At 40.9% G+C, this 18,900-nt stretch overlaps 1 protein-coding gene across 3 annotated transcripts in view; it reads right to left on the reverse strand.

Annotated features, from left to right (window-relative positions):
- The window catches only part of LOC133631464 (alanine aminotransferase 2-like), a 52,226-nt gene that overhangs the window by 1,363 nt on the left and 31,963 nt on the right, over positions 1–18,900 (reverse strand). For all 3 annotated transcript variants that reach the window (XM_062023666.1, XM_062023667.1, XM_062023668.1), the window contains 5 exons: positions 17,328–17,407; positions 17,131–17,267; positions 16,899–17,073; positions 16,658–16,813; positions 2,825–2,937 (listed from right to left, as the gene is read on the reverse strand). In XM_062023666.1, coding sequence (XP_061879650.1) covers positions 2,825–2,937; positions 16,658–16,813; positions 16,899–17,073; positions 17,131–17,267; positions 17,328–17,407 — 661 coding nt within the window. The remainder of the gene's footprint in view (positions 1–2,824; positions 2,938–16,657; positions 16,814–16,898; positions 17,074–17,130; positions 17,268–17,327; positions 17,408–18,900) is intronic.

Consider the following 18,900-nt stretch of genomic DNA (forward strand, 5'->3'; position numbering starts at 1 on the left):
GTAGCCCACATTTAATACAAGTGCACATCCTACAAAGTAGCCCACATTTAATACAAGTGCTCATCCTACAAAGTAGCCCACATTTAATACAAGTGCACATCCTACAAAGTAGCCCACATTTAATACAAGTGCACATCCTACAAAGTAGCCCACATTTAATACAAGTGCACATCCTACAAAGTAGCCCACATTTAATACAAGTGCACATCCTACAAAGTAGCCCACATTTAATACAAGTGCTCATCCTACAAAGTAGCCCACATTTAATACAAGTGCTCATCCTACAAAGTAGTCCACATTTAATACAAGTGCACATCCTACAAAGTAGCCCACATTTAATACAAGTCATCAAAATAAACTCCTGATAGTGCAAAAAAGATGGTGCTAAAGAAGAACGTTGACAAGAAAACTGTTTTATAAAGTACTGAAGTTACAGGAAAAAGGGACACATTTTACGTGAAAAAAAGTTGTACAGTTAGAACGTATTAAAAAAAATAAAATAGAAAAAACATTTTTTCCTTTACTAGAATACTGTTCAAATTCTGCAAGAAAATACATTTTTGTGTAACAACAAAAAGTACTCATTTGACATGAAAAGCCTCGTAGTTTTATGAATATCTATTTATATATGTGGGCTCTGTACAGAGGATGTCGTTGTGGCTTGTGCAGCCCTTTGAGACACTTGTGATTTAGGGCTATATAAATAAACATTGATTGATTGATTGATTGATACCTGCATTGTCCTTTCCATCCTTACACTTTCCATCATTGTAACTGAGCTACTGTGTGGAACAACTTCCCTTGTGGGTCATTAAAGTTTGTCTAAGTCTAATAAAACTTAGTTATCTCATAAAAAGAAGCTTTAGTTTTATCATTAAAAAGTGGTAATTTTACAAGAAAAAAAACTTACCGAGGACACATTTTGAATTTTACAAGAAAAAAAGTTGTTTGACGAGAAAAAATGTCAAAGGTTTAGAAGAAATACTGCAGTAACTTCACAAGAAGAAGCTGCAGTTTTATGACAACAACGTTGGAACACGAAAGAAGCTCATTGTACGGAATTCACTGGAGGTTTTACAAGAATACAGTTGCAATTTCACAAGAAAAAAAGGTGTCATTTTAAAAATAAAAGTATACATTTTACAATTAAACTGTAAACAAAAAACTTGACAAGAATACTGTTGGAATTTTACAAGAAAAAAGTTGTAATATTACTAGAAATAGAAGTCATTTTACAAAAACAAGGCTGTACATTCAGGAAAATGCCGCAAAATAGCTCAAGAAAAAATAGTCAAGATTATAAAAGACTACATTTGAACATTACAAAAATAAAGCGATCATTTGACACGACTAGAAGTTTAGAAGTCAAATAAAAACATATGTCATTATGTGTTACTTCTATTTTGACTTGGAACTTCTAGACTTGGAACTTCATGCAAAAAAGTGACATTTTAATGATGACATCGTCTTTTATCGTGTTTGAAGAATTCATTTTCTATAACGCATCATCATTGTCTTATAGTAAACATTGTTAAAGTGTTACACTACTTAATAAACAGCAACACTTGGACTCATCATGCAGACAATACTTGTTGTCAATACTTGTTGTCTATACTTGTTGTCAATACTTGTTGTCTATACTTGTTGTCAATACTTGTTGTCTATACTTGTTGTCTATACTTGTTGTCTATACTTGTTGTCTATACTTGTTGTCTATACTTGTCAATACTTGTTGTCTATACTTGTCAATACTTGTTGTCTATACTTGTTGTCTATACTTGTTGTCTATACTTGTTGTCTATACTTGTCAATACTTGTTGTCTATACTTGTCAATACTTGTTGTCTATACTTGTTGTCTATACTTGTTGTCTATACTTGTTGTCTATACTTGTCAATACTTGTTGTCTATACTTGTCTATACTTGTTGTCAATACTTGTTGTCAATACTTGTTGTCTATACTTGTTGTCTATACTTGTTGTCTATACTTGTTGTCAATACTTGTTGTCAATACTTGTTGTCAATACTTGTTGTCTATACTTGTTGTCTATACTTGTTGTCTATACTTGTTGTCTATACTTGTTGTCTATACTTGTTGTCAATACTTGTTGTCAATACTTGTTGTCAATACTTGTTGTCTATACTTGTTGTCTATACTTGTTGTCTATACTTGTTGTCAATACTTGTTGTCTATACTTGTTGTCTATACTTGTGGGGGTGAATTAAGAATACAGTTGTGAGGACAACAGAAGTTATTAAGGACTGCATCTTTGTCCAATGAAGAGAGGAGTGTGTGTGTGTGTGTGTGTGTGTGTGTGTGTGTGTGTGTGTGTGTGTGTGTGTGTGTGTGTGTGTGTGTGTGTGTGTGTGTGCAGGGGAACATGGATGATGTGTGTGTGTGTGTGTGTGTGTGTGTGTGTGTGTGTGTGTGTGTGTGTGTGTGTGTGTGTGTGTGTGTGTGTGTGTGTGTGTGCAGGGGAACATGGATGGTGTGTGTGTGTGTGTGTGTGTGTGTGTGTGTGTGTGTGTGTGTGTGTGTGTGTGTGTGTGTGTGTGTGTGTGTGTGTGTGTGTGTGTACAGGGGAACATGGATGATGTGTGTGTGTGTGTGTGTGTGTGTGTGTGTGTGTGTGTGTGTGTGTGTGTGTGTGTGTGCAGGGGAACATGGATGATGTGTGTGTGTGTGTGTGTGTGTGTGTGTGTGTGTGTGTGTGTGTGTGTGTGTGTGTGTGTGTGTGTGTGTGTGTGTGTGTGTATGTGTGTGTGTGTGTGCAGGGGGGCAACATGGATGATGTGATCATTCCAAAAAGAGAAGAGTAGCACACCTGAAATGGAATGTTCCATCCTTCTGGCCAAAGCCACTTCCAGGCACCAAGCAGATTCCAGTCTCCTCCAGCAGCCTCATGCAGTAAAACATGTCTGCCTCTTGGCCTTTTTCCTGTAACATCACACATCTTTCTTGTAACATCACACATCTTTCTTGTAACATCACACATCTTTCTTGTAACATCACACATCTTCCTTGTAACATCACACATCTTCCTTGTAACATCACACATCTTTCTTGTAACATCACACATCTTTCTTGTAACATCACACATCTTTCTTGTAACATCACACATCTTTCTTGTAACATCACACATCTTCCTTGTAACATCACACATCTTTCCTGTAACATCACACATCTTTCTTGTAACATCACACATCTTTCTTGTAACATCACACATCTTTCTTGTAACATCACACATCTTTCTTGTAACATCACACATCTTTCTTGTAACATCACACATCTTTCTTGTAACATCACACATCTTTCTTGTAACATCACACATCTTCCTTGTAACATCACACATCTTTCCTGTAACATCACACATCTTTCTTGTAACATCACACATCTTTCTTGTAACATCACACATCTTTCTTGTAACATCACACATCTTTCTTGTAACATCACACATCTTTCTTGTAACATCACACATCTTTCTTGTAACATCACACATCTTTCTTGTAACATCACACATCTTTCTTGTAACATCACACATCTTTCTTGTAACATCACACATCTTTCTTGTAACATCACACATCTTCTTCCTTGTAACATCACACATCTTTCTTGTAACATCACACATCTTCTTCCTTGTAACATCACACATGTGTTGAACATGGTAGCATGACAGCAGCGACATTCAGGCAGGTCAAAGACACAGCTGTGGCTGTAGGCAACCTCCTGGTCTAGTTTTTCTTTGGAATGAACCACACAAAATGAAGTCAGCTTCCCAAACATTTCCCTAGATCTGCGTGCGCTGTAAGATGCTGCTGGTGAGAAAGTCTCTTGTTTACAGTGAGTACTATTATTGTTGTTTACAGTGAGTACTATTATTGTTGTTTACAGTGAGTACTATTATTGTTGTTTACAGTGAGTACTATTATTGTTGTTTACAGTGAGTACTATTATTGTTGTTTACAACGACCACTATTATTGTTGTTTACAGTGAGTACTATTATTGTTGTTTACAGTGAGTACTATTATTGTTGTTTACAGTGAGTACTATTATTGATGTTTACAGTGAGTACTATTATTGTTGTTTACAGTGAGTACTATTATTGATGTTTACAGTGAGTACTATTATTGTTGTTTACAGTGAGTACTATTATTGTTGTTTACAGTGAGTACTATTATTGATGTTTACAGTGAGTACTATTATTGTTGTTTACAGTGAGTACTATTATTGTTGTTTACAGTGAGTACTATTATTGTTGTTTACAGTGAGTACTAGTATTGTTGTTTACAGTGAGTACTATTATTGTTGTTTACAGTGAGTACTATTATTGTTGTTTACAGTGAGTACTATTATTGTTGTTTACAGTGAGTACTATTATTGTTGTTTACAGTGAGTACTAGTATTGTTGTTTACAGTGAGTACTATTATTGTTGTTTACAGTGAGTACTATTATTGTTGTTTACAGTGAGTACTATTATTGTTGTTTACAGTGAGTACTAGTATTGTTGTTTACAGTGAGTACTATTATTGTTGTTTACAGTGAGTACTATTATTGTTGTTTACAACAAGCACTATTATTGTTGTTTACAATGAGCAGTGTTATTGCTGTAATAGGTACTTTGTAGAGGTGGTATAGTACAGACTATGATATGGTGGTACTATACTAATATTGGTATATTGTACAAGTCTACTTCAGCCTGATTTGATTGTGTTGAAACACACTTTTGCTGATAATGTAAAACTTTCATGGTGGCTAAAAAGGCAGCAGCAGCTGTAGAGACTTGGTGATATCACTCTGTGATATCACTCGGTGGTATTACTTGGTGGTATCACTCAGTGGTATCACTCGGTGATATCACTCGGTGATATCACTCGGTGATATCACTCGGTGGTATCACTCGGTGGTATCACTCGGTGGTATCAGGGCTCGTGGCAAAGAAAGCGATAGTGTCCAGCTTGAAGCCCCAGTGGGTCACGAGGGATGTTCTATGGTTTGACAGTGTGGCTCCACTTTAATACGTCCCACAGTGGGCTCACTAAACAAGACGATACGTCCCACAGTGGGCTCACTAAACAAGACGATACGTCCCACAGTGGGCTCACTAAACAAGACGATACGTCCCACAGTGGGCTCACTAAACAAGATGATACGTCCCACAGTGGGCTCACTAAACAAGACGATACGTCCCACAGTGGGCTCACTAAATACGTCCCACAGTGGGCTCACTAAACAAGACGATACGTCCCACAGTGGGCTCACTAAACAAGACGATACGTCCCACAGTGGGCTCACTAAACAAGACGATACGTCCCACAGTGGGCTCACTAAACAAGACGATACGTCCCACAGTGGGCTCACTAAACAAGACGATACGTCCCACAGTGGGCTCACTAAACAAGACGATACGTCCCACAGTGGGCTCACTAAACAAGACGATACGTCCCACAGTGGGCTCACTAAACAAGACGATACGTCCCACAGTGGGCTCACTAAACAAGACGATACGTCCCACAGTGGGCTCACTAAACAAGACGATACGTCCCACAGTGGGCTCACTAAACAAGACGATACGTCCCACAGTGGGCTCACTAAACAAGACGATACGTCCCACAGTGGGCTCACTAAACAAGACGATACGTCCCACAGTGGGCTCACTAAACAAGACGATACGTCCCACAGTGGGCTCACTAAACAAGACGATACGTCCCACAGTGGGCTCACTAAACAAGACGATACGTCCCACAGTGGGCTCACTAAATACGTCCCACAGTGGGCTCACTAAACAAGACGATACGTCCCACAGTGGGCTCACTAAACAAGACGATACGTCCCACAGTGGGCTCACTAAACAAGACGATATCTTCTCTGCTAGCACGGCTGGCTGACGTCCCAACGCTAATAAAAGTTACCCAAGATCAATCTGTGGGTCAGCTGACCTTTTGTGAGGCTAATCAGATTCTCAACGCTCGCATTCTCTCTTTTTGCTTTGAGGAGTTTATTTACATCAGCACAGGAGCATGTGTGTATTAAACATGTACTTTGTAATTGTGTATTAAACATGTACTTTGTAATTGTGTATTAAACATGTACTTTGTAATTGTGTATTAAACATGTACTTTGTAATTGTGTATTAAATATGTACTTTGTAATTGTGTATTAAACATGTACTTTGTAATTGTGTATTAAACATGTACTTTGTAATTGTGTATTAAACATGTACTTTGTAATTGTGTATTAAACATGTACTTTGTAATTGTGTATTAAACATGTACTTTGTAATTGTGTATTAAACATGTACTTTGTAATTGTGTATTAAATATGTACTTTGTAATTGTGTATTAAACATGTACTTTGTAATTGTGTATTAAACATGTACTTTGTAATTGTGTATTAAACATGTACTTTGTAATTGTGTATTAAAGATGTACTTTGTAATTGTGTATTAAAGATGTACTTTGTAATTGTGTATTAAACATGTACTTTGTAATTGTGTATTAAACATGTACTTTGTAATTGTGTATTAAACATGTACTTTGTAATTGTGTATTAAACATGTACTTTGTAATTGTGTATTAAACATGTACTTTGTAATTGTGTATTAAACATGTACTTTGTAATTGTGTATTAAACATGTACTTTGTAATTGTGTATTAAACATGTACTTTGTAATTGTGTATTAAACATGTACTTTGTAATTGTGTATTAAACATGTACTTTGTAATTGTGTATTAAACATGTACTTTGTAATTGTGTATTAAACATGTACTTTGTAATTGTGTATTAAACATGTACTTTGTAATTGTGTATTAAAGATGTACTTTGTAATTGTGTATTAAAGATGTACTTTGTAATTGTGTATTAAAGATGTACTTTGTAATTGTGTATTAAACATGTACTTTGTAATTGTGTATTAAACATGTACTTTGTAATTGTGTATTAAACATGTACTTTGTAATTGTGTATTAAACATGTACTTTGTAATTGTGTATTATAGATGTACTTTGTAATTGTGTATTAAAGATGTCCCCTATGGCAGTGGTCATAGGGGACAATGCATTAAACAAACTGGGCTTTTGTTGTTGTACTCAAAGAACTATGTAGTATTTCACAGCCAGCTATCATCTAGGATTAGGTTAGCATAGAATAAAAGATTTGCTGACAATATATTAAATGCTTCATGATTCTTGCCACTTCTGGTGTGTGCTTTAAGATGAATAACATCATTACTAAATACTAATATATTTATCATTTATAATTTCATTTACTAAATACTAAAAACAATACTATGGCTAAAAGTACACATATAAAACATGTAGCAGGTAAGACACATATTGTTGAAGATAAAACACAAATTGTAGCAATGGTTACAAAATTCAGTCATTTCACTTGCATTAGTTAGCGCTACATGGGTGGTTTGGACTCTGCTAATATGTCTTCACACCACTTCACACTGTGTGTGTGTGCACAGCAGGGGGTGGGTTAACTAGATTACCTTTAAACTCATTGTGCAGGTCTCCATAATTGTTCATTAAATGTTTACCTAAGTTTGGAGCAAATATTGTAATACTTTAATCCTGCCACTTTTGGTGAGGCATGTTTGAAATACTTTAATCATGCCACTTTTGGTGAGGCATGTTTGAAATACTTTAATCATGCCACTTTTGGTGAGGCACGTTTTAAAGCAGAGCATCATGTCGGTGTTTAAAGCGTCATCTTGAGTGATAGTTTAGGTCTTTATTAACCAGTAAAATTGTCTTGTGTGTGTGTGTGTGTGTGTGTGTGTGTGTGTGTGTGTGTGTGTGTGTGTGTGTGTGTGTGTGTGTGTGTGTGTGTGTGTGTGTGTGTGTGTGTGTGTGTGTGTGTGTGTGTGTGTGTGTGTGTGTGTGTGTGTGTGTGTGTGTGTGTGTGTGTTGACTCACTCAACATTGATGGATTTATTTGAACAGCAAAATGTGATGAAAGGGTTGCCAACACTCCTATTCTCACATGTGCGACTGCTTTCCTTGTTCAGGTAACACGCTCTATTTCCAGGTGCATTTAGGAGCTCATTTGTGGCACAGTCATTGCACCTGTCAATCCTGCCATGTCTGGCCCAGGGAAACCAGGCCGCTCTAAGTCTGGTGCGTCTCTGCATCCACATACCATGGAGGAGTCGCTCCTTTTTAGGACCAAATGTGAGCAGACATCTTTGACGGTGTTAATTCCGTTGTCAGAGGAGAGATAGCAGCTCTTACGGAACCATTCCAGATCATTCTCTCATCCCATAGCGGGGCCATCGCGAGTCTGGAAATCGTCGCTAATGCTAACGAGCTGACCGGCCTCCGTGCTGGCGTCAACAAGCTAATTGCAGCTGTGGGTTTCCTCCCTCAAAATGCGATGATCTGGAATGCCGCTGGTGGTGGAATATTTTCCGAGTGGTGGTCCTCCCTTAACGCACCCGACTGAGTGGTGGTCCTCCCTTAACGCACCCGACTGAGTGGTGGTCCTCCCTTAACGCACCCGACTGAGTGGTGGTCCTCCCTTAACGCACCCGACTGAGTGGTGGTCCTCCCTTAACGCACCCGACTGAGTGGTGGTCCTCCCTTAACGCACCAGACTGAGTGGTGGTCCTCCCTTAACGCACCCGACTGAGTGGTGGTCCTCCCTTAACGCACCCGACTGAGTGGTGGTCCTCCCTTAACGCACCCGACTGAGTGGTGGTCCTCCCTTAACGCACCCGACTGAGTGGTGGTCCTCCCTTAACGCACCCGACTGAGTGGTGGTCCTCCCTTAACGCACCCAACTGAGTGGTGGTCCTCCCTTAACGCACCCGACTGAGTGGTGGTCCTCCCTTAACGCACCCGACTGAGTGGTGGTCCTCCCTTAACGCACCCAACTGAGTGGTGGTCCTCCCTAAACGCACCCGACTGAGTGGTGGTCCTCCCTTAACGCACCCGACTGAGTGGTGGTCCTCCCTAAACGCACCCGACTGAGTGGTGGTCCTCCCTTAACGCACCCGACTGAGTGGTGGTCCTCCCTTAACGCACCAGACTGAGTGGTGGTCCTCCCTTAACGCACCCGACTGAGTGGTGGTCCTCCCTTAACACACCCGACTGAGTGGTGGTCCTCCCTTAACGCACCAGACTGAGTGGTGGTCCTCCCTTAACGCACCCGACTGAGTGGTGGTCCTCCCTTAACGCACCAGACTGAGTGGTGGTCCTCCCTTAACGCACTCGACTGAGTGGTGGTCCTCCCTTAACGCACCCGACTGAGTGGTGGTCCTCCCTTAACGCACCCGACTGAGTGGTGGTCCTCCCTTAACGCACCCGACTGAGTGGTGGTCCTCCCTTAACGCACCCGACTGAGTGGTGGTCCTCCCTAAATGCACCCGACTGAGTGGTGGTCCTCCCTTAACGCACCCGACTGAGTGGTGGTCCTCCCTAAATGCACCCGACTGAGTGGTGGTCCTCCCTTAACGCACCCGACTGAGTGGTGGTCCTCCCTTAACGCACCCGACTGAGTGGTGGTCCTCCCTTAACGCACCAGACTGAGTGGTGGTCCTCCCTTAACGCACCAGACTGAGTGGTGGTCCTCCCTTAACGCACCCGACTGAGTGGTGGTCCTCCCTAAATGCACCCGACTGAGTGGTGGTCCTCCCTTAACGCACCCGACTGAGTGGTGGTCCTCCCTTAACGCACCAGACTGAGTGGTGGTCCTCCCTTAACGCACCAGACTGAGTGGTGGTCCTCCCTTAACGCACCAGACTGAGTGGTGGTCCTCCCTTAACGCACCCGACTGAGTGGTGGTCCTCCCTAAATGCACCAGACTGAGTGGTGGTCCTCCCTTAACGCACCCGACTGAGTGGTGGTCCTCCCTTAACGCACCAGACTGAGTGGTGGTCCTCCCTTAACGCACCAGACTGAGTGGTGGTCCTCCCTTAACACACCCGACTGAGTGGTGGTCCTCCCTTAACGCACCCGACTGAGTGGTGGTCCTCCCTTAACGCACCAGACTGAGTGGTGGTCCTCCCTTAATGCACCAGACTGAGTGGTGGTCCTCCCTTAACGCACCCGACTGAGTGGTGGTCCTCCCTTAACGCACCCGACTGAGTGGTGGTCCTCCCTTAACGCACCAGACTGAGTGGTGGTCCTCCCTTAATGCACCAGACTGAGTGGTGGTCCTCCCTTAACGCACCCGACTGAGTGGTGGTCCTCCCTTAACGCACCAGACTGAGTGGTGGTCCTCCCTTAATGCACCAGACTGAGTGGTGGTCCTCCCTTAACGCACCCGACTGAGTGGTGGTCCTCCCTTAACGCACCCGACTGAGTTCACCGCTCAGTTCTTTTAGGATGTGCAGAAGCTAGAAGACTAGCCCATGTTGAATGGACTTCTCCGGACCCATCCAATGGGTGTGGCATTGGTTTTAACTGTAAGGAACTTAATAATCCTATAAAGCGAAGAACGGTGCTATACCATCTTCACCATAAGGGCGCTCCTGGCATCTTTCAGCAGGAGACTCAGTTTAAAAAAGTGTTGACCACTTGAAGTTGAGATGAAGATGGGTAGGACGGATCTTTCATTCTTGGAAATTAGCCCTTGGAAATGTTTATGCCCCAACTTTGATGCTATCTTTTTCAAACGCCTTTTTGTAAATCTCCCTGATTTGCCAATGAACTATTTAATATTAGGAAAATACTTCAACTGTTGGCTAGATTCCTCATCACTAAAACGTGTCAACCATCAAGATCGGCTAAGGTAATCCAGTCGTTCATGGAGAAATTTTCTGGCGCTTTATGAATCCCATTAATTGCAATATTAATTATTTTCTCACGTCCATCAGACTTTCAGCCGCATTGATTACTTTTTAGCTGATAACAAATTCCTATATTTCTATTACTGTACCTACATGCAGAAATGATGCAATAGCTACCTCGGATCATGCTCCAATTTGAATGGACATACGCTTTAAAAACCAAACAAGCATACATGCTCTGCGGCGTTTTAATCAACGATTACTTTTAAATGAGGACTTTGTGGATTTAGTTTTGCGTCAAATAGATTTCTTTATGCCCTTTAACAAGACCCCGGAGTGTCGGCCTCTTGCTGAAGGCGTACAGTATGGGGGAGATCATCTCTTATAGCAATTATGAGAAAAGACTCAGGAAGAATAAATTGACTGAGCATATCCTCGCTAGACAACTCTTACGCGCTCTCTCAAAGCCAAGATGTTTACAAGGAAAGTATTTCTCTCCAGGCACACCTGGATGTTCTCACGTCCGATCGCACAACTGAACAAATGCTGCGCTCAAGATTCCACTTCTTTAAAGATGGCGATAGGGCCAGCAAACTATTAGCGCATCACTTACGCTACACGTCGGCATCCCATAATATTACAGATTCAAACTGATTCAGACGTAACCACTGATGACCTTCAGATAAATAACGTATTCAAGGATGTTTATACATTCCTGTACTATACAATGTTCTAGCCCTGAGCTGGGTGACTTTTTAAATCATCTGGACGTCCCCTCAGTTCATCACTTCATCAGTTCATCACTTCATCAGTTCATCAGTTCATCACTTCATCACTTCATCACTTCATCACTTCATCACTTCATCACTTCATGAGTTCATGAGTTCATCAGTTCATCAGTTCATCAGTTCATCAGTTCATCACTTCATCAGTTCATCACTTCATCACTTCATCAGTTCATCAGTTCATCACTTCATCACTTCATCACTTCATCACTTCATCACTTCATCAGTTCATCACTTCATGAGTTCATGAGTTCATGAGTCCACTGCCATGGAATTGGAGCGACTGCAGAACTGAATGTTGCAGCATTATCACTACAAAGTGCTAAATCTCCGGGACTGGAAGGTTACCTGGATGGTTACCTGGATGGTTACCTGGATGGTTACCCTTCCAAATTTTTAAAACCATTTTGGCATAAGCCTGCCTCTTTATTATTGGATATGTAGAATGAATGATTTAAATGTGGCCACCTCACACAAACACTTCACCAAGCGTCAATTTCTCTCCTCTTGAAAAAAGACAAAGCTCCTTCTTTGTGCACTTTGTATCCTCCTACAATCCTGTTGAATGTGGAGTTTAAATTGTCTAAACTTTACGTCTCCACACTATTCTTCCTTCTATTATTAATGCAGATCAAAAAGGGTTCATTCGAAATAGGCACTCCTTTTTTAATATTTGACATCTTTTCAATATATTGTACAAATTGCCTGCCTCCAACACCCAAGAGGCTGACTTAGCGACTGACTCACTTTTAGATGCGTTTAAAAGGCTGAATAATATAAGCAATGTTTTCTTTCTGCGCCCTGACATGTTTCGTCTCTGCCCGCGTCTGCACAGCTTTTGGAGAAACACTTTTAACACTTGGTCTGTGGTCACTGGCCAAAGGATTGAACCGATCCTCTAAGTGTGCATGTTAGGGCAGCACATCAGTCATCTACCCTTAGCAAATCCAAAAGGAATCTTGTAGCATTTATCGGCTAGAAGACTCATTGTGTTCAATTGGAAGGCAGCAGCGCCTCCTTGCCACACCCGCTGGATTAAATGCCTTCTGTATTTTCTCTAACTGGAGAAGATTAGGCTGACATTGAAAGGTTGTTCTGCAAAGTTTTAAAAACTGTGGGGTGCTCTTCTCAGATATGTAGGAGAAACTGATCTCCAAATGAACCCCTCATTGAATCACAATTTAAATGTGGGTGGTTGATTGGCCTATTCTATTGTGTGCTTGTGGGTTGCTATATTAAGTTAATCTCTGTAAGGCCATTCATAAATCTGTGCTTTTATGTTGACTTCTGTCTGTGGTCTCTTAGTTAATTGTATTTACATTTTTTACGAAGCACATTTGATGTATGTTGGATAACTTCTTTCAATTATGTGTCTGAAAACCAATAAACAAGTGTTAAAAAAAAAATGAAATCAATAATGGCATTTGTTTGTGGTGCCTTTTATTTTGAAAAGTATCGAAATACATTCTGGTGCCGGTATCAAAATATTCTGAATATTCATGAAGAAAAACACGCTAAAATTCAACATGCGGGTTGATTTTCAAATAGTTCTGTGGCGCCTTTGAAATAAATCCCGGGCCAGGAGATTGACAGCTGCATACTAACAAGAAGAATACAAAGCTGGTTCATGAGCAGCACACCTCACAGAAAACTCTCTTGTCTGCTGTGCTTTTGAGAGAAATACACTTAGCAGATGTTCATGACAACCTGCTTCTTCATGGACATGACCTGCCATTAGCTTGTATATTACATCGGTCAAGTTATACTGGATACGTAATGTTACTGTATTACATCGGTCAAGTTATACTGTATACGTAATGTTACTGTATTACATCGGTCAAGTTATACTGTATACGTAATGTTACTGTATTACATCGGTCAAGTTATACAGTATATGTAATGTTACTGTATTGCATCGGTCAAGTTATACAGTATACGTAATGTTACTGTATTGCATCGGTCAAGTTATACAGTATACGTAATGTTACTGTATTGCATCGGTCAAGTTATACTGGATACGTAATGTTACTGTATTACATCGGTCAAGTTCTACTGGATACGTAATGTTACTGTATTACATCGGTCAAGTTCTACTGGATACATAATGTTACTGTATTACATCGGTCAAGTTCTACTGGATATGTAATGTTACTGTATTACATCGGTCAAGTTCTACTGGATATGTAATGCTACTGTATTGCATCGGTCAAGTTATACAGTATACGTAATGTTACTGTATTGCATCGGTCAAGTTATACTGGATACGTAATGTTACTGTATTACATCGGTCAAGTTCTACTGGATACGTAATGTTACTGTATTACATCGGTCAAGTTCTACTGGATACATAATGTTACTGTATTACATCGGTCAAGTTCTACTGGATATGTAATGTTACTGTATTACATCGGTCAAGTTCTACTGGATATGTAATGCTACTGTATTACATCGGTCAAGTTCTACTGGATACATAATGTTACTGTATTACATCGGTCAAGTTCTACTGGATATGTAATGTTACTGTATTACATCGGTCAAGTTCTACTGGATATGTAATGCTACTGTATTACATCGGTCAAGTTCTACTGGATACGTAATGTTACTGTATTACATCGGTCAAGTTCTACTGGATACGTAATGTTACTGTATTACATCGGTCAAGTTCTACTGGATACGTAATGTTACTATATTACATCGGTCAAGTTCTGCTGGATACGTAATGTTACTGTATTACATCGGTCAAGTTATACTGTATACGTAATGTTACTGTATTACATCGGTCAAGTTATACAGTATATGTAATGTTACTGTATTGCATCGGTCAAGTTATACAGTATACGTAATGTTACTGTATTGCATCGGTCAAGTTATACTGGATACGTAATGTTACTGTATTACATCGGTCAAGTTCTACTGGATACGTAATGTTACTGTATTACATCGGTCAAGTTCTACTGGATACATAATGTTACTGTATTACATCGGTCAAGTTCTACTGGATATGTAATGTTACTGTATTACATCGGTCAAGTTCTACTGGATATGTAATGCTACTGTATTACATCGGTCAAGTTCTACTGGATACATAATGTTACTGTATTACATCGGTCAAGTTCTACTGGATATGTAATGTTACTGTATTACATCGGTCAAGTTCTACTGGATATGTAATGCTACTGTATTACATCGGTCAAGTTCTACTGGATACGTAATGTTACTGTATTACATCGGTCAAGTTCTGCTGGATACGTAATGTTACTGTATTACATCGGTCAAGTTCTGCTGGATACGTAATGTTACTGTATTACATCGGTCAAGTTATACTGGATACGTAATGTTACTGTATTACATCGGTCAAGTTCTACTGGATACGTAATGTTACTGTATTACATCGGTCAAGTTCTACTGGATACGTAATGTTACTGTATTACATCAGTCAAGTTCTACTGGATATGTAATGTTACTGTATTACATCGGTCAAGTTCTACTGGATATGTAATGCTACTGTATTACATCGGTCAAGTTCTACTGGATACGTAATGTTACTGTATTACATCGGTCAAGTTCTACTGGATACATAATGTTACTGTATTACATCGGTCAAGTTATACTGGATACGTAATGTTACTGTATTATATCGGTCAAGTTATACTAGATACGTAATGTTACTGTATTACATCGGTCAAGTTCTACTGGATACATAATGTTACTGTATTACATCGGTCAAGTTATGCTGGATACGTAATGTTACTGTATTACATCGGTCAAGTTATGCTGGATACGTAATGTTACTGTATTACATCGGTCAAGTTATACTGGATACGTAATGTTACTGTATTACATCGGTCAAGTTATACTGGATACGTAATGTTACTGTATTACATCTGTCAAGTTATACTGTATACGTAATGTTACTGTATTACATCTGTCAAGTTATACTGTATACGTAATGTTACTGTATTACATCGGTCAAGTTATGCTGGATACGTAATGTTACTGTATTACATCGGTCAAGTTATACTGGATACGTAATGTTACTGTATTATATCGGTCAAGTTATACTAGATACGTAATGTTACAGTATTACATCGGTCAAGTTATGCTGGATACGTAATGTTACTGTATTACATCGGTCAAGTTATACTGTATACGTAATGTTACTGTATTAATACGTATTGTTACTGTATCACATCGGTCAAGTTCTACTGGATACGTAATGTTACTGTATTACATCGGTCAAGTTCTACTGGATACGTAATGTTACTGTATTACATCGGTCAAGTTCTACCGTATATACGTATTGTTACTGTATTACTTCGGTCAAGTTCTACTGGATACTTAATGTTACTGTATTACATCGGTCAAGTTATACAGTATACGTAATGTTACTGTATTGCATCGGTCAAGTTCTACTGGATACGTAATGTTACTGTATTACATCGGTCAAGTTCTACTGGATACGTAATGTTACTGTATTACATCGGTCAAGTTCTACTGGATACGTAATGTTACTGTATTACATCGGTCAAGTTCTACTGGATACGTAATGTTACTGTATTACATCGGTCAAGTTATACTGGATACGTAATGTTACTGTATTACATCGGTCAAGTTCTACTGGATACGTAATGTTACTGTATTACATCGGTCAAGTTCTACTGGATACGTAATGTTACTGTATTACATCGGTCAAGTTATACTGGATACGTAATGTTACTGTATTACATCGGTCAAGTTATACTAGATACGTAATGTTACTGTATTACATCGGTCAAGTTATGCTGGATACGTAATGTTACTGTATTACATCGGTCAAGTTATACTGTATACGTAATGTTGCTGTATTAATACGTATTGTTACTGTATTACATCGGTCAAGTTCTACTGGATACGTAATGTTACTGTATTACATCGGTCAAGTTATACTGGATACGTAATGTTACTGTATTACATCAGTCAAGTTATACTGGATACGTAATGTTACTGTATTACATCGGTCAAGTTCTACTGTATACGTAATGTTACTGTATTACATCAGTCAAGTTCTACTGTATTTGTCAACTGTTTGGAGAAGCCCATTTAGTCTGAGAAAGGTGTGTCCAAACATACTACAATCAGTTTTAGAGCTGAAGACTTACCGTTGCTTCTTTGACGGCCTTCTCTGGAATGTTAATCCGAGGGAAGGAGTACATGGCGCCCTGTACTGGATTACAGCTGATGCCAGGCACAGTGTTGAGAACCTCCTGGGTCAGTTTGGCCTTCTCTGCTAAGGCACTCAGCGTAGATGTGCGCTCCTGGACGTAGAAGGATGAAAAAAGCCAACAACCACAACACCTCAAAGACTTGTGGATTGAGAATATTTAGTTGAGATTGACGTACCTTCAAGAATCTGTCGTATGAGGGCTCGCCAGGCCGTGGCGGGTTGACCACCAGGTCCATGAGCACCTGTCCGGGAACGGGGGGGCACAGTCGGACCGACACCAACTTGGTCAGCTGGGCCTTTACCTCGTTGTCCATGTTGATGATCTCCATGTAGCCACCGCGTAAGCCGCACCTGGATGTGGAATATTAGGACTTCACTTGGTGGGAGAAAGAAGTCATGTGAACTTACTCTCCCATGTAACACTTGGAGGTGGAGTGGAAGGAGGCCAGCTCCACCGTGTTGGAGTACTCGGGCCCCATCTCAAACAGGACCTTTTTAAAGGAGTGGAAGCGGCAGCCTTCGGCGTACACGTTATCCTGGTAAACCTGACAAAGATGGAGGACGTTACGTGACAGGATGTTGGGAGTCACATGATGACATGTTACCTCATCGGCCATGAGAAAAAGGCGCTCCTTGGCGGCGAATCGGATGACATCTTCGATGCACTTCCTGCTCTGAACCTGACCTGTGGAGGAGAGGTCTGTCACTGGTGATGTTGTCTGTTGCTGCCATCTAGTGGCTGTACTCTGTACGCCAACATGTTGCCTGTTGCTGCCATCTAGTGGCTGTACTCTGTACGCCAACATGTTGTCTGTTGCTGCCATCTAGTGGCTGTACTCTGTACGCCAACATGTTGTCTGTTGCTGCCATCTAGTGGCTGTACTCTGTACACCAACATGTTGTGTGTTGCTGCCATCTAGTGGCTGTACTCTGTACGCCAACATGTTGTGTGTTGCTGCCATCTAGTGGCTGTACTCTGTACGCCAACATGTTGTGTGTTGCTGCCATCTAGTGGCTGTACTCTGTATGCCAACATGTTGTGTGTTGCTGCCATCTAGTGGCTGTACTCTGTACGCCAACATGTTGTGTGTTGCTGCCATCTAGTGGCTGTACTCTGTACGCCAACATGCTGTGTGTTGCTGCCATCTAGTGGCTGTACTCTGTACGCCAACATGCTGTGTGTTGCTGCCATCTAGTGGCTGTACTCTGTACACCAACATGTTGTGTGTTGCTGCCATCTAGTGGCTGTACTCTGTACGCCAACATGCTGTGTGTTGCTGCCATCTAGTGGCTGTACTCTGTACGCCAACATGCTGTGTGTTGCTGCCATCTAGTGGCTGTACTCTGTACGCCAACATGCTGTGTGTTGCTGCCATCTATTGGCTGTACTCTGTACCCCAACATGTTGTGTGTTGCTGCCATCTAGTGGCTGTACTCTGTATGCCAACATGTTGTATGTTGCTGCCATCTAGTGGCTGTACTCTGTACGCCAACATGTTGTGTGTTGCTGCCATCTAGTGGCTGTACTCTGTATGCCAACATGTTGTGTGTTGCTGCCATCTAGTGGCTGTACTCTGTACGCCAACATGTTGTGTGTTGCTGCCATCTAGTGGCTGTACTCTGTACGCCAACATGCTGTGTGTTGCTGCCATCTAGTGGCTGTACTCTGTACGCCAACATGCTGTGTGTTGCTGCCATCTATTGGCTGTACTCTGTACGCCAACATGCTGTGTGTTGCTGCCATCTATTGGCTGTACTCTGTACCCCAACATGTTGTGTGTTGCTGCCATCTAGTGGCTGTACTCTGTATGCCAACATGTTGTGTGTTGCTGCCATCTAGTGGCTGTACTCTGTACGCCAACATGTTGTATGTTGCTGCCATCTAGTGGCTGTACTCTGTACGCCAACATGTGTGTTGCTGCCATCTAGTGGCTGTACTCTGTACACCAACATGCTGTGTGTTGCTGCCATCTAGTGGCTGTACTCTGTACACCAACATGTTGTGTGTTGCTGCCATCTAGTGGCTGTACTCTGTACGCCAACATGTTGTATGTTGCTGCCATCTAGTGGCTGTACTCTGTACGCCAACATGTGTGTTGCTGCCATCTAGTGGCTGTACTCTGTACACCAACATGCTGTGTGTTGCTGCCATCTAGTGGCTGTACTCTGTACGCCAAC

Source organism: Entelurus aequoreus, linkage group LG16 (assembly GCF_033978785.1).
Source record: "Entelurus aequoreus isolate RoL-2023_Sb linkage group LG16, RoL_Eaeq_v1.1, whole genome shotgun sequence".
Taxonomy (NCBI): Eukaryota; Metazoa; Chordata; class Actinopteri; order Syngnathiformes; family Syngnathidae; genus Entelurus; species Entelurus aequoreus.